Raw genomic sequence first — 16,047 nt, forward strand, 5'->3', positions numbered from 1 at the left:
CGCGTGTGTGCGCGTGTGTGTGTGTGTGCGCGCGAGAGAGAGTTTCAGTTCAGTTCTTTGTTAAGAAGCCTGATGGCTGGAGGGAAGAAACTGTTACACAGTCTGGATGTGACGGCCCGAATGCTTCGGAACCGCTTCCCTGATGGCAGGAGGGTGAAGAGTGTGTGTGACGGGTGTGCGTGGTCGTCCACCATGCTGTTGGCTTTGCGGATGTAGCGTGTGGTTTAAATGTCCATGATAGAGGGGAGAGAGACGCCGATTATCTTCTCAGCTGGTCCTCACTATCCTCAATAGAGTCTTGCGATCCGAGACGGTGCAGTTCCCAAGCCAAGCAGTGATGCAGCTGCTCAGGAAGATGTTGAAGATGTCGGTGAAGACATCCGCTAGCTGTTCTGCACATTTCCTGAGCACTCTGCCAGGAATGTTATCTGGTCCAGCAAACTTTCATGAAGCAGACTTCAGCTGTGGTTAGACCAAGCACCTGGTCAATGGGAGGAGGAGTGGTCTTCCTCGCTGATAGAACTGGGCATAGAAGTCGTTCAGCGCATCTTGGAGGGAAACGTCATGGTCATAAGCAGGTGATGTCTTGTAGTTCGTGATTGCCTGGAAGCCCTGACACATGCGCCGGGTGTCTCCGCTGTCCTGGAAGTTGCCGTGGATTCTCTTGCTGTTTGCGCGCTTTGCCTCTCTGATGGCATGGGACAGTTTGGACCTCGCTGTGTTTTTAGGCAGTCTTGTTCCCTGCTCTAATGGTGGAGTCTCTTGATTTTAGCAGCAGTTCAGCTTCTGGTTGGAGCGTGTAGTGATGGTTTTGGAGATGGTCACGTCGTTATGCACCTGCCGATGTAGCTGGTCACTGTTGACTTGTACTCTTTCAAGTGGATGAAATCGCCGTTGGTTGCAGCTTCCCTGAACATGTCCTAGTCAGTGCATTCAAAGCAGTCCTGGAGAGCAGACATGGTTCCTGCTGGCCAGGTCCTCACCTGCTTCCTAGCTGGTCTTGAATGCCTGCTGAGTGGTCAGCATAACTGTCCCATAGCATGCTGGGATCAGCATACCAGAGATGTGATCTGAGTACCTGAGGTGGGGGCGGGGCTTTTTTTTGTGCTCTGATGATCACTGGTAACTTTGGGACTTTATATAGAAAGGTGTGTGCTTTTTCAAATCATGTCTAATCAACTGAATGTACCAAAGGTGGACCAATTAATTTGTAGAATCATCTCAGTATCTCGGTATCAGTAACACAGGATGCACCTGAGCTCAATTTTTTAGTGTCATGGCAAAGGCTGTGAATACTTGGGTACATTATGCAAGGTTTTTTTTGAATAAATTTGCAAAGATTTTAAACAAACTTCTTTTACGTTTCCATTATGGGGGGTTGTTTGTAGAATTTTGAGGAAAATAATGAATTTAATCCAATTTTGGAATAAAGCTGTAACATAAATTGTGGAAAAGGTGAAGTGCTGTGAATACTTTGCAGATGCACTGTAATTGAAGTGTAAACTATCAGATGTTAAACTAAGGAGATATAGATTTGTGTATGTGATCCAATATTTGTCACTGCAAGTTGAAAGTGTCATCATTAGGCCAAAACATACGATTTATAAGAAGTTTTGTCAATTTTTTGGAATGCACTGAGGTTAGCAACACCAAAATGGCTTATAATCAAAAGGAAACCATGTCCACTCTCAAACATGATTAGCAAAGTTAGGGCATGGTGATTTATGGAAGTGGGATACTGGTTTATGTTGATTATGTGACTACTGATTACAGAGAGAATTGTGAAGTGTATATATTTATACTTTCTGCCTAGTTTCAGTCAAATGCTGCAAAACTAATCCAATGGTGCTTCACAGTACAGATTGATGATGGTTGAATGCGTGCATTAAAATAAGCCCAATAACTTTTTTAAGGCAAAGACTTTAAAATGTTCTTAAAAGTAAAAGTCTACTTTTCTTCTTTCGGTTGCTCCCATTAGGGGTCACCTCAGTGGATCCATCTCCATACTACTTTCCTCTACATCTGCCTCTTTCAAATCATCTACCTGCATGTCTTCCATCACCACATCCATAAACCTCCTCCTTGGCCTTCCTCTTTTTCTCCTTCCTGGTGGCTCCATCCTCAGCATTCTTCTACTGATATACCCCATGTCCTTCCTCTGCACATGTCCAAACCAACTCAATCGCACCTCCCTCACCTTGTCTCGAAAACGTCCTACTTGCGCTGTCCCTCTAATAAACTTGTTCCTAACCTTGTAAATCCTTGTCGCTCCCAAGGGAAATCTCAACATCTTCAACTCTGCTACCTCCAGCTTCACCTCCTGTCTTTTACTCAATGCCACTGTCTCTAAACCATACAACATTGCAGGTCTCACCACAGTGTGACCTGCTATCTTGCAGATACTCTTCTATCACAAATCACTCCTGACACTTTTCTCCACCCACTTCACCCTGCCTGCACTATTTTCCTCACTTCTCTAACACACTCTTGAGGTACCTGAACTCCTCCACCTTCACCAACTTTTCTGCAACCTACCTACTTTCCACTCTTTATCCTTTTCTCCTTACTAAACCTATCCACTTCCTGCTTCACCATCTCCACATTATCCAACCTTCTCTCTCTCTCTCTCTCTCTCTCTCTCTCTCTCTCTCTCTCTCTCTCTCTCATATTTTCCTAATTTAACAGCTGCTTAAAATACTTCTTCCACCTTTAACACACTCTCCTCACTAGTCCACACATTTCCATCTCTATCTCTTTGTCGATCCCAATTCTTTTTTGCCAACCTCTTTCTCTTTATGCTTTCATGCACTTCCTCATTCTACCATCTTTGTCTTCCTTTCTATTTCCAAATGTCTTTATCACTTCTGCAGTAGTTGCCAAATCATCCAGCACCTCTTCACCAACACCGAGCCCCTGTCTGGCCTCTTCCCTGAATCTCACACTACAGTCTTCCTTCTTTAGTTTCCACCATCTTATTCTTCTTTCAGTCCTTACTCTCCTCCTCTTCTTCTTCACCTCCAAAGCCATTCTACAGACCACCATCTGATGCTGTCTAGCTACATTGTTCCTACGTTACACCTTACAGTCTCCAATATCTTTCAGGTTACATCTCCTACGTAAAATATAGTCCACCTGTGTGCACCTTCCTCCACACTTATACATCACCCAATGCACCTTCTTCCTAAAATAAATCCTTTTTGCGAAATCTACCACCATCTGCCCTTCCACATTTCTCTCCTTAAGGCCATACCTACCCATCACTTCCTTATCCCCTCTGTTCCCTTCACTTACATGCCCATTAAAGTTTGCCCCAATCGTTCATTCCTAAGTACACCATCTACCACTTTTACTCCAGAATTTTTACTTCTCCTCCATCTCACAACCCACTTGTGGAGCATAAGCACCGATGACATTTATCATCACCCCTTCAGCTTCACGTTCATCACCCTATCAGAAACTCTCTTCACCTCCACTACACTCTTACTGTACTCTTCCTTCAGAATCACCCCTACACCATTTCTCTTTCCATCCACACCATGATAGAACAGTTTAAACCCACCCGAATGTTCCTGGTCTTACTGTTTTTTTACTTGGTCTCCTGAACACACAACATATCTACCTTTCTCCTCTCCATCATATCAGCTATCTCTCTCCCTTTACCCCTCATAGTACCAGCATTTAAAGTACCAACTCTAACCTCCACTCTCTTACACGTCTCCTTTCTCTGTTGTCTCTGTAGACATCTTTCTTCTCTCATTCTCCTCCTTTGGCCAACAGTAGCCCAATTTCCACTGGTACCCTGTTGGTCAACAATAACTATGGTGGTTGTTGGTAACCCGGGCCTCGACCGATCCAGTATGAAATTCTGGTTCTGGTGGATATTTGATTTGCCATGTTTTACTCTGGATGCCCTTCCTAACACAAACTTTGACATTTATCCGGGTTTGTACAACCCTAACGGCTGGGTTGGCTGAATGTCTACACTTAGTAGTTTGAAATTGTGGTTGACATTGCAGTGTTGTGCAGAAGTGGAAAAGAAAATTGTGTTGCTGTCCAAATACAGTGGAACCCGGTTATGTCGATGTCCTAGGGCAGGGGTGGCCAAGCCGCATGCGGCTCTTTGGCTGGTTTCATGCGGCTCTTTGGCCGGTTTCATGCGGCTCTTACGTTCATATCGATTTTTGTGTGTTTGATTTTTAATGTGCGTGTTCGCCTTTGCTTAAGTTCAGTACGGTATTTTTAAGACTTAAATGAGCTTGCCCCTACTGGGAAACTTTGCGGTATATCAGACGTTGGCATGAGGCCAATCATAAATTACAGGGATTCACCGAGAATTTTCGGAAATACCTAAATCCCCGAAACAACACGCAGAAACACAATTGTAATGACGCAATAAAAAAGCGCAGCAGCACACGGTTATCTGGATAAGAGCCAACATGTCTGATGTGTGCGGATAGCGATGTGCAAAACATGCAATGCTGAAATTTCAAGAGGGGTGTATCTGCAAAGAGTTTCTCCAAGTCGGGTTTAATTTATCACCTGAAATCCAAACATCCCGATTGCCTTTCTAAATATGAGAAGAACGCGGCGCAGAAAAGTATAGTCAATCCGAGCATGCGCACTGAACTTTTCACAGTGTGAAAAGGCAGGAAAGTTTTCCAGTGATGGTGCCAAGGCAAAAGGTATAACACAAAATTATGGATTTCATTGCCTTTTGAATTGAATTTTCATTTCAGTGCATCTCTAAAATATTATCGTTGGTGTGGCCCTCTGACACAATTCAGGTTTCTCATGTGGCCCCTTGTAAAAATTAATTGCCCCACCCCTGCGGTATATTCATCTCACGCACATGCGCGTTTGACGAAAATACCGTATTGAACTCAAGCGAAGTGAACACGCACATAAAAAAAAAAAACACAAAGTCTGTTTTCTACCCGGAAACACGTGAAATCAAAGCATCGATCTGTTCTGACTGACACACGTGTAAAAGAATTGCTTCGAGTGGCAACAACGGAATACGAGGCAGATTTGAAGAGGATTGTTTAAGGCAAGGAATGCCAAAAGTCCCACTAAGTAACATGCATACTAAAAGAAAAACGCTATTGTAAATTATTATATTTTTGTTTGTGGACTTGGTTAAACAGAGTGTGTGTGTGAGACAGTGCACACAATGTTCATTGTTGAAAATGACTGTCCTGTGGTCTTAGAACTGTGGGAGTCAATTTCTGTCATTATGTTGGTGTGTGACATTTACAATAAATCTGGCTGAGCAGAGGTGTGTGTGTGTGTGTGTGTGTGTGTGTGTGTGTGTAAGAGGAAGGGATGGGTGATGTTCATGTGTGCCCATGTGTATGATGTGGCTCTTTGCGGTAACACAGTGAAAAATGTGGCTCTCGGTCTCTGACTGGTTGGCCACCCCTGTCCTAGGGGGTCGCCAAAAAGCATCAAGATATCCGATGATCGAGATAAACGAAAATCAAAATGGCGGCAATATATTAACGTGCTTGAAATTTCTTTATGTACATGATGTGCGTTAATAAATGAGAATGTGCATGCATGTGTTTTTGAAGGGTTTTTTTACACAACAGCGTTGCCGCGATTTGTTTGATGAAGGCATGCTATAAAAATACATACAGTATATGTTTATCTGTCAGGAATCCACCTGCCACGCCCCTTTCGGCCCCCTTCAGCGTGTCAGGTGTTTTCTCGGCCGCTTTCTCTGAAGCTCCCGGCTTCAATCGCGCACATATGGTGCTCGTTTAGCATCATCACCAGCTCCTATTTAAACTTCCACACTCTCACAGTCCGTTATTGTTGGTATATGTTGGTTCACGGCGGTCGTTGTTATCGCGCATGTGTATCCCGATGCGTGTCTTCCACGGCACTCTCTCAACGGCTGCTCTTTTCTTCCCAAAGCGCACCGCGATTCCCCCGATCCTGCGGTGTTCATTCTATGTTTTGCTGCTCATCCCGCTGAACGCTGCTGCTGCTTTCGCCTCCGTTCATCGCATAACATTTAACAACAAAAGGCATATGTGCACTAACTAACAGCAGAGATTCACCAGTATACAATACAACACCTGTAGCAGCTGTAAGCCTTGATTTTTCCGCCACTTCCACAAGTTCTTCTGCGGCTGCACCGAGATAACCAACGTTAAATGGCAAATTTTTCCCCCCTTGTGCTCGAGATATCAGGGTTCGGCGACATAAAAGAATCGACATAACCGATAAAAAATGCTAAGACAAAGCGAGAATTTGCCGGTTCCACTTCAAAAATGTCGACTTAATAGGGTTGTCGAGATAAGCAGGTTCCACTGTACTTGTGAGCCTGAGTGTACAAAATATAAGTTGAATGTAACTAAATAATTTAGCGCTGGGCTTGCATTTATTCTGCCTGTGCTTTTCAGGAGACCTGTAAAAGAATTTGAGAAACTAAATTGTTACTTTTGTCATGTTCACGCTGTGTGTGTTTGGAGGGGGGGTTGAGTCACGTCGTGTCGTTTCTAGTCCTGCTTGAGCCACTGTCTCACTGTTTATAGCAGTTACTGAACGTTCAAAGAGGCATACTGACCGTAATAAGACACATTACATGTTACCTGCCGGTTTGTTACCAAGTGGATTCTTGACACCACCCTGACTTTTTACATCACATATGTAAAATAAAATCGTGAAGCTTAATCTCTTTAATTGTATACTTTGTTAGAAGTAGTAATATTAATATGGAAGATGCTTACTCAAAACTGTAAAAGAAGGGCAAGTAGGGTCTTGGTAGTTTTTGCCAATTCTGATTTCTCTGTGTACATATATGCAACATAAACGTATCAATTCTAAAACCTTGTGTCTTTTTGAGCAGGCTCCATCGCTGAATCAAAATGGCACTGTAAAGCCATGTTATCCTACTGTGTTAACCATGTTGGCTTACAAGAGTAAACTAGAACTAGTTACATCACTTTGCTTTTATAAAGCTGCTGTTGATTTATAATCTTTCTTTTTTTTCTTCTTCTTTGACGCACTTTTCTGCTTTTGTTCAGTTTGTAATAGGGTTGTCATGATACTATACACATCTTATGGTGTGTAGGAAGGAGATCTAATATAAAAATTAAACACCTCTCCAACTCTGGTGTTCAGTGGGTTGCTGGGTTTATCCAATTATGCTGTAAAGTAGAGTTTAATTAGATATCGTGTAAAGGTTGCTTATGAAAATGATTATCTTTAATAAGGGTAAAAGGAGCCTTTAACATGCTTGTAGCCATGGTTGAATGGAAATAAAAAAAAAAAAAATGGAGAAATGGGTTTGGTGGTTGGTGTGCTACATAACTTAATTAAATTGTTTGGCAATCAGTGAAGCATGCTTTCATTGTTTGCTTTTGTATTGGCCCTATAGGTTTGAGAGAGAGCATGAGGCAGGCCGAACTGAATAACTGGTCTCTGGAGCCGACTCAGATTGTGGATCTTTGTTCCTCTATCAACCAATTCTTTGCCCGAACTGGAGTCATTCAGCCACAAGGTGCAGTGCAGCCACCCGTTTGCCATGGCACTATGCATCCCTCCAAGCCCAGTCAGCACATCAATACAGGTATTTTTTTTTTTTATACCCAAAACCTTTTTTCTTTTTTTTTTTCTTTTTTTTTTTTATAAATCTAAGATCACATGCTTTATTTATATAATTTTGTGTGAACTTCAGAGTCCACAAAATGGATGTGAATTTGGATGAGTAATACGGCTGGGACGATTCACTAATCTGGCGATTCAATACATATTGCGATTCTGTTGCTATTGCGATTCATTGTTTAAATTGTGTTTTTTGTTTGCTTAATAAAGATTAGACAATGGCAAATACTTGATCATACCCTTAGAGACTGTATGAGTTATATTAACAAAAACAATGCATCACATCCTTCTGAATTTTTATTTCAGGAGCATACACATACATAGTGCATAAAGAACCTTGAACCATAAAACTTTCAAGTGCGCGCTGTGAGGCCAGATTGAGAGTGTGTGTAGCACTTAATATGGAGAAAGCCGGTTAATTGGGCAGCAATAACCATATTAGACGCATTGTCTGTGAATAAAGCAGGGTCTTCCTTATTTATTGAAGTTCCATTCAATCGCTACACCACGAAGCAGCTCTGCAAGATTTGCCCCTGTGTGACTCTCATGAAAGGCTCTGATTTGGAGCACGTGAGAAGACAAATACCAGTCATCTGTAATGTGATGGGCTGTCAGGGTGACATAGGACTTCGTAGCTCATGATGTCCAGGCATCACAGCTAAGTGCGACTCGTTGAGCTTTGTTTAAACAGTTTTTTTTTTACTTCTGATGCAACCTCGTCATAGATTTTAGGCACGACCGTGTCTGCGGAAAGCTTCTTCGATGGAATAACGTACCTCGGCTCCAAAGTATAGATCATGTTTCGAAAACCTGCATTTTCCACAACGGTCTGAGGTCGAATGTCTTTGTAAATTAAAAGAGCAATCGACTCTGTGATGCGTTTTTGCTTCTCCGAAGTGCATGGTAATTTACTCAATGTCACATCCAGAGTTTGTTGAGATGCTGCAGGTTGTTTGCCGTTCAGCCCGAAATTCAGCTCGGGATGGTGTCGAGCAAGGTGGGCACTCAAGTTGGTCGTATTGCCACAATACGCTATCACTGTATGGCAGAGTTTGCATACTGTTTTAGTCATGTCCAGCGCAGCTCTTCCTGGCAGTGTGTAAAATCCAGTGTTTCCACACTTGCGATTTAAAACGTGAAGGTGCAGAAACAATTCTCAAAGAGGTTTGCTTCCCTGAAATAAGCATATGTACAAAATATCTACACGTTTCGGAAGCTATGGGTACATCTCCAATACAACTCCTTTAAAATAGAGGTGGGAGCTCAGTGATTAAGGCATTGGACTTTGGATCAGAAGGTCACAGGTTCAAATCCCATCACCACCAAGCTGCCACTGCTGGGTCTTTAAACAAGGCCCTTAAACCTCCCCTGCTCAGTTCTAAGTCGCTCTGGAGAAGGGCGTCTGCCAAAATGCCATAAATGTAAAATCCTAACAAGATCATGGGAACATGTGCCCAACCCAGCTCTACCCCAACCCAAATACAGAGAAAAGATGAATTATTCAGAAGTTCTATAAATGTCTCTTTATTTGTGCCCCTTCATTTGTATTATTTAGTTGTTGAAATGTGATATGTGCAATTAAACGTGTGTTGTGCCTGGTTGAAAAGCTGTGTTTATCAAGCCATGCTAGCTTATTTGTGTGTTTGTAAAGATGTATTCTACATTGTCATGTTTCTTTTTGATTAGTCACAACCTGAATGTTTCCTCACTTCAGCATAGGGCTGGGCGATAAATCGATTTTATCGATTAACTCGAATGTGTAGTTCACATCGATCTGTTTTAATAAAAATCGGTTTTCTCTTTAATGTCCGCCGAAGCTCCCCTTTGGGCTTCCATAGTTTTGAACGAATGGCAGTGAGCAGAGAAGAACTTGTTCCCAAGAAATGCACAATGTCATCTGTAATTTGGAATTGGTCCGGTTTTGCTGCGTCAGACTGCGGCACACACACCCCGCTGCAAAGTGTGTTTGAAGGCTGTTGCAAGCAAAGGTAGCAGTACCACAAACTTACTGCAGCACCTCAAACAGAGGCATGTTGTCGAGTGGGAGAGATGTAGGGTCCTACGAAATGAACAAGACAGCGGCAGCACAAGACTGCGTTTAAGCAGCCGCTCCTTGAAAATACACGGTTAAGCAGCCGCACTATGTTTAGTGTTGCGCGTCTAATTGTACACTTACGGTATGGGTGGTGGGAGCGGTCAAAATACCTGTAAAGGCTTCAGAACGGTGTTTCCGTTAAGAAACAGAAAAATCTGAGTATTTAACTCACCATATTCAAACATTTTTTTTTAAGTTTGCTCAATCTTTCAAATAATTCTTATTTAGAATCTCCCTGTCTATTATATTCTTATTTATATTAAAAGTCATTTTACTGTGGAGTTTTTAAGAAAAGTACATTTAAGTACACTCCAAACATCACTGCATTTTTAACCATGTCCCACATTCAAACACTCATAAAACATTTTCCTTTATAGGTTTGCTCAATCTTTCAAATACTTCTAATTTACAGTGTCCCTGTCTATTACTCTGTTAAATCTGTTCTCATTTTACTGTGGAGTTTTGGAGAAAAGTAAAGGCAAAATCACTCAAAACCTCAGGTGCATTTTCAATCATGTTCCACATTTAAACACTCATAAAACATTTTTATTTGTAGGTTTGCTCATTTTAATGTTGTTACGTTCTATTTTCACAATTTACAAAAGCAGGGCCGCCATCTTGTATTTTTGGCTTGTTGTTTCTGATTGCACTTTAACCCAAAGTGGGTTATAATCCCAGAAGGGTAAATAAACTTTATTTAATAAAGTTAAAACTTTTTTTGAACATTTTCTTTGTCATATGCAGATTGATTTTTAACCAGGGGGAAAAATCGTTTTAAATCGAAAATCGGATTTTTTGTGAAAAAATCTGGGATTTTTTTTTCCCAGGCCATATTGCCCAGCCCTACTTCACATAACTCGTGTTATGAGCACTGATTAAGTTTTGATTAGACATCTAACTATTTGGCTTTTATTTTTAATTTGTCTGGTCAGAATTTAACAAATCAGGGCTTGAAATAAAGATAAGATATCTAGATGCAAACAATTATGACGAAGAGTTGACTGTATTCTTTGTGGCAGTCTAAATGACAAATATCAACATTGTATTCTTATTAGTAATTAGTATTAGTGTTCATCGATCATCTCTAGTGTACTGGAGTAGCATTAATTAATTAAATTGTTGTAAAAAAATTTTGAAATATATTTAGATATCATTTTAAAAGAATTCAATTAATGAATGGAAAAAAAAAAATTTTTTTTTAAATAAATAATTAGATGCTGCTCGAATTTAATGACAAGCAAGATTTTTTGCACAATTCTCTTCAAATCTTGACTTTCCTATTGAAGTCAGAATCTAAGCTGAAATTATCACCATATTCTCAGACATTTGTGGTTCCTTTTTGTCAGTGAATAGGTGTCAATTACTATTTTTCAGGAAATATGTACATGGATTCAAGACAGAGTATGACTGCAATGATGGCTCCTCCAGGTTATCCCCACATGCCCCCCATGAACAGCACAGCCAATGCCATGACAGGTTAGTGGTGTTCCATCGTCACTCCAATCATTAGTACAATTTAATAATACTAGGTTATTTTGTTTGTGTATAAACCAATGTAATGCATGTAGAATTTTATGCAAGTAATGCAGATAATGAATGTTTCTGCAAGATATTAGGTGATGGAGGTTGCATGCTGTGTATGGCAAGGCTGATGTGGGTGTGTGTACTTTATAGGCCATCATGCACAGATGAACCAGCAGCACATGATGCCTACTGGAAACTTTCCAATGCGCCGCATGCCTGCTGATGACATCCAGGATGACTTTGACTGGGACTCCATTGTTTAGCCCTGTCCCTATATAAAAAAAGGTGGTGCAGGCAACATAAGAGAGTCGCTTGGAAGAAGAGTGTGTATGTGTGCGAGAGAGAGAGAGAGAGGGCTAGTCCCAAGATGTCTGCATGCCCCAAAGCGGGAAGCAGTTTGGAACAGGGCGCTTCAAAAAGTGCAAGTGTCGTTAATGTGAGCAGAAAGAGACTCTTGTTCTGGTGTTTTAAGAAATGAAAACAAAAACAAACAAAACATTACTTTGAAGACAATCACGTTTACTAGGAAATGTTCAAGTGATTGATTTTGTACTTGTCCAAAGGACAAAGCTCATGTTCATGTTAAATGTAAAGCCCTCTTTTCCATCCATTTCTCTATGGCGCCTGAAACTCTATTCAGTCTCCTAACTCCCTTCTGCAAGTAAGTTGTTAGGCCAAGCTCTTATTCCTGTCCTTAATATTATTTGTGTGAGACTTTTTTTTATTTTTATTTTATTTTTATTATCATTATTATTATTTTGTGTGAAATGTTTGGTTTATTTTTCTTCCTCCCATCTCCTGGTGCAGGCTAAGCTACTTTTTGGCTCTCTTTCATGATTCTATTTCCCCTCTAAAAATGCAGGCCACTTTTCAGACAGGAATAGTTCTTGGGTCATTCTGTCTGCACAGTGCCACAGGTTCTCTAGGTCTTTATTAACTTAGGTGCTCCACATATCACCTGAACCTTTACTGTACCTTATACAAACAATGCCAAGCATCCAAATCTCTGAGTTAGCAAATGATTATCCATTGTCTTTTTAATGATTGGTGTGCTTCATAAGATGTATGTAAAGTCCATTACCTGCAGTATTTGTACTTTGTATCTTTGCTGTCTGTGATGTATCATTCTCCGATCACTGATACTTTTTTAACAGTGTGAAATGGTGCATCTGGAACTGACACTGATTCAGACCTCACTTTTTATTAATCTCATGTTCATTTCTGTTCTACCATCACTTTCATATCCTGCATGTACAGTTGGTTTTATTTAATAGATTCTTGCCATTACTTGTCGAGAAAAAAAATTGCATGGATAATTTAAAAAGGTAGCAAATAATGTGGAGATGGCCTGTTGCATAGCTCAGCAAAACAAAGGCATGGATCTTATGTCACCACATTTTAATGAAGCATGCTATTTTTCTGTTTTATACCCTTTAACATTAATCTACTTGCTGTTTTGCTGAACCATCAAGGACTCACGTAAGACAGTACTAGTATTTGGTGTAGAAACAAGAATATTGGAGAAATGCTTTAATATAGAGAGAGGAAAAATTCAGAACAGTTTAAAAAAATAAAATAAAAAATAAAAACCTCCAAGCCATTTGTGACCCTGTCACTGATGAACATTCAATCAACCCATCTGCAGAAGCCACAGAAGTAAAAGCAAAAATATCAATGGACTACATGCCTACCTAAGCATTTTTAATATATTCCAATTTTTATCATGAGCAATTAACAGGTTAATTGTGCAGTATTGCAAATTAGGGCTAAAGATTATGATCAGTAATTTCTAACTCTTGTAATTTGACCCTGCCCAAGGTAAATGCCTTATTATTTTTTGTTTATTGAAGTTACTTTTATTAAGAGTGTATGATTACTCATTATGGTAAACATTTAGTGTAAAATTAGTGATATCATGAATATGATCTATAGACAATCATGTTTGTATTACAGTTTTACAGTATTACAGAATATACCGATTATTGTTCCTTTTATGCCACTTACTTTGGGTTGTAAGGATGGAATGACTTAAGAAACCCGGCCTTTAAATATTTATGAATGTATCAATATAACTGATGGTATTTGAGTCCCACAAACACTCTGCATTCTGTGTCCAACAAAACTTTACAAACATCTTTCATGATGCCCAATAGTGTTGCAATATTTTAAGAGCCATTATACGGCTTTGTTTTTATGTTTGACTGAGGCTGGTTACACACTCAAAATTACATCTGAAAATGCCACAGCTGAGACCACACACTGTCACAATACATATTGCTCTTGAAAGACCTTCATATGTATTTAATTACTTACTCACACCCTTTTAACTTAAGCACTTTTATGTAGTAATATTGGCAAGTAGTCAGGAAAGGTTTATACTTGGACATGGACCCAGTACATTTTTGGGTAATTATTAACATAGCTTAATTTATAAAAAGCAAAGTCAGAAGCTGTTTTAGATTAAAAACAAATTCAACACAGTGAGGCAACAACAAAAAGAAAAGCCCGTTTTTTAAAGAGAATAGAAAAAATTAAGAACTTGAAAAAGTACAAAATGACAGACGTTAAATTAGTCAGATTTAGAGCATGGTATTAGTATCACAGGTTACAGCAAGCTTAGAATATTATGTAAATTCCATTATATTCATAGATTTCTCTTTATATATATATATATATATATATATATATATATATATATATATATATATATATATACATACATACATACACATATACAGTACAGACCAAAAGTTTGGACACACCTTCTCAAAGAGTTTTCTTTATTTTCATGACTATCAAAATTGTAGATTCACACTGAAGGCATCAAAACTATGAATTAACACATGTGGAATTATATACATAACAAAAAAGTGTGAAACAACTGAAAATATGTCATATTGTAGGTTCTTCAAAGTAGCCACCTTTTGCTTTGATTACTGCTTTGCACACTCTTGGCATTCTCTTGATGCCTACTTTGAAGAATCTACAATATGACATTTTCAGTTCACTTTTTTGTTATGTATATAATTCCATATATAATTCCACATGTGTTAATTCATAGTTTTGATGCCTTCAGTGTAAATCTACAATTTTGATAGTCATGAAAATAAAGAAAACTCTTTGAATGAGCAGTGTGTCCAAACTTTGGTCTGTACTGTGTGTGTGTGTGTGTGTGTGTGTGTGTGTGTGTGTATGTATATATATATATATATATATATATATATATATATATATATATATATATATATATATATATATATATATATATATATAATATTCCGTGTAGCGGGATTTTTATGGCAACAAATGTATGTATCCAAGTAAAATGCTGATAGATACTCAACATTGCCAGTAATAGTGTGCTGGCAATGAATGTAGTTTTCAGTGTGAAATAGGCTTTAGGTAATGTTATTGTTGATGCTATTTTGCAGAATATTGCATCCAATTTGTAATCTTTAATAGATTCTCCAGAATCTTACATTCAAAACATTGTTGTATTTTATCCCTGTAGTTCTGTGTTCTGTGAATGCACTTTTATCCATGTCTTTTAGTCTTTTTAGCATCTACTGGTCTACCATGCTTGATATTTTTTCTTGTCTCAGCTCATTTTGCCTCTTTATATAAGTTAGGTTATAAGTTTTGCATTCAAGTGTTACCCTTACCATGACCTATTTTTATGAAGCCTAGAGCTTTTAACTGCTTATTTGTCATTTGTGCAGATTTAAAATTGAAAGATTTTAGAAGCACAACTTCAGCTGTTGTACATGTTTGATGTGCCCAAACTTTTTATTATGAAGAGCCAAAAATCAAAATTGAAGTTGCCAGGGTCTCCCTCATATATGATTTCACAATATTCATAAACAAAATAAATAAATAGAAAATATTACTGTAATCTGCACAACGACTGCAGTTACATTTTTTTTTAAGTTTCTTTTTTTTATATATATATTTCACTTAAACATTGTACAAAGAAAACAAACAATCCCATTTATACAATAGAGTTCAATGCCTAGTACAGATATTCCAGATATTAAAAATACAGACATATAATTGCAATATCAGTGACCTTTATTAAAAGACATGAAGCTAGTCCTAAATTTTGGTCAAATTTGGCTGCAGCTGACTTACTGCAAAGTCAGGATATTATCTAGGTGAGAGTCAGTAGTTTGCTTTTTTAGTTCATATTAAAAACATTAAATGAAAGTGTCATATTAATTAAGAAATGAAGATATGTGTCAATTCCATGGCATTTTTCTTTTTTTCCCTATCATATATGGCATGGCGGCCAAATCAAAGGTCATCACAAGCTAATCTTCCCTAGTTTAAGCATCTAATTTTGAGAATATACTGGACATCCAGAATAGAGATTTATCCTCAAAACATTTTTCATTTGACACCACATTTGGGTATTTGTCCTCATATGCTGCCCAGAAACAGACTGTTTAGAAACAAATGCTATAGGTACTGTGACCCTGTATATGAAAATCATTTGCTGATAAATGTATGGGAAAGGGGTCAAGCTACATTTTAAAAATAGCAAGTAATAGGTGTTTTATATAGTTCAAGTGAAGAGAAAGTCTGAGAATTGAGCTGACAATGTCTGAACGCAACTAATGTTGTAGTGGTTAAAAAAAAAATTCCTACCATTGTGCGAGTGTTGTGTAAAAAAAAAAAAAAAAAAAAAAAAAAAATTCTCATTTTAGTAAACATATGGAAATGCACCTGCCGGAGAGATTATTATAAAAGGGGACTGAATGAGAAGCCTAGTTACAATTAAGGGAGAAAACTGCCAACAACGTATGGTATTTGAGGCCTAT

At 38.7% G+C, this 16,047-nt stretch overlaps 1 protein-coding gene across 1 annotated transcript in view; it reads left to right on the top strand.

Moving 5' to 3' along the window:
- Positions 1-12,826, top strand: part of foxj3 (forkhead box J3) — a 93,102-nt gene extending 80,276 nt beyond the window's left edge. Inside the window, exons 10-12 of the mRNA XM_046875010.1 lie at positions 7,385-7,576; positions 11,081-11,182; positions 11,381-12,826. Of these exons, the coding sequence (XP_046730966.1) occupies positions 7,385-7,576; positions 11,081-11,182; positions 11,381-11,493 (407 nt within the window). The 3' untranslated portion in view covers positions 11,494-12,826. The remainder of the gene's footprint in view (positions 1-7,384; positions 7,577-11,080; positions 11,183-11,380) is intronic.
- Positions 12,827-16,047: the final 3,221 nt, after the last annotated feature.

Source organism: Silurus meridionalis, chromosome 19 (assembly GCF_014805685.1).
Source record: "Silurus meridionalis isolate SWU-2019-XX chromosome 19, ASM1480568v1, whole genome shotgun sequence".
Taxonomy (NCBI): Eukaryota; Metazoa; Chordata; class Actinopteri; order Siluriformes; family Siluridae; genus Silurus; species Silurus meridionalis.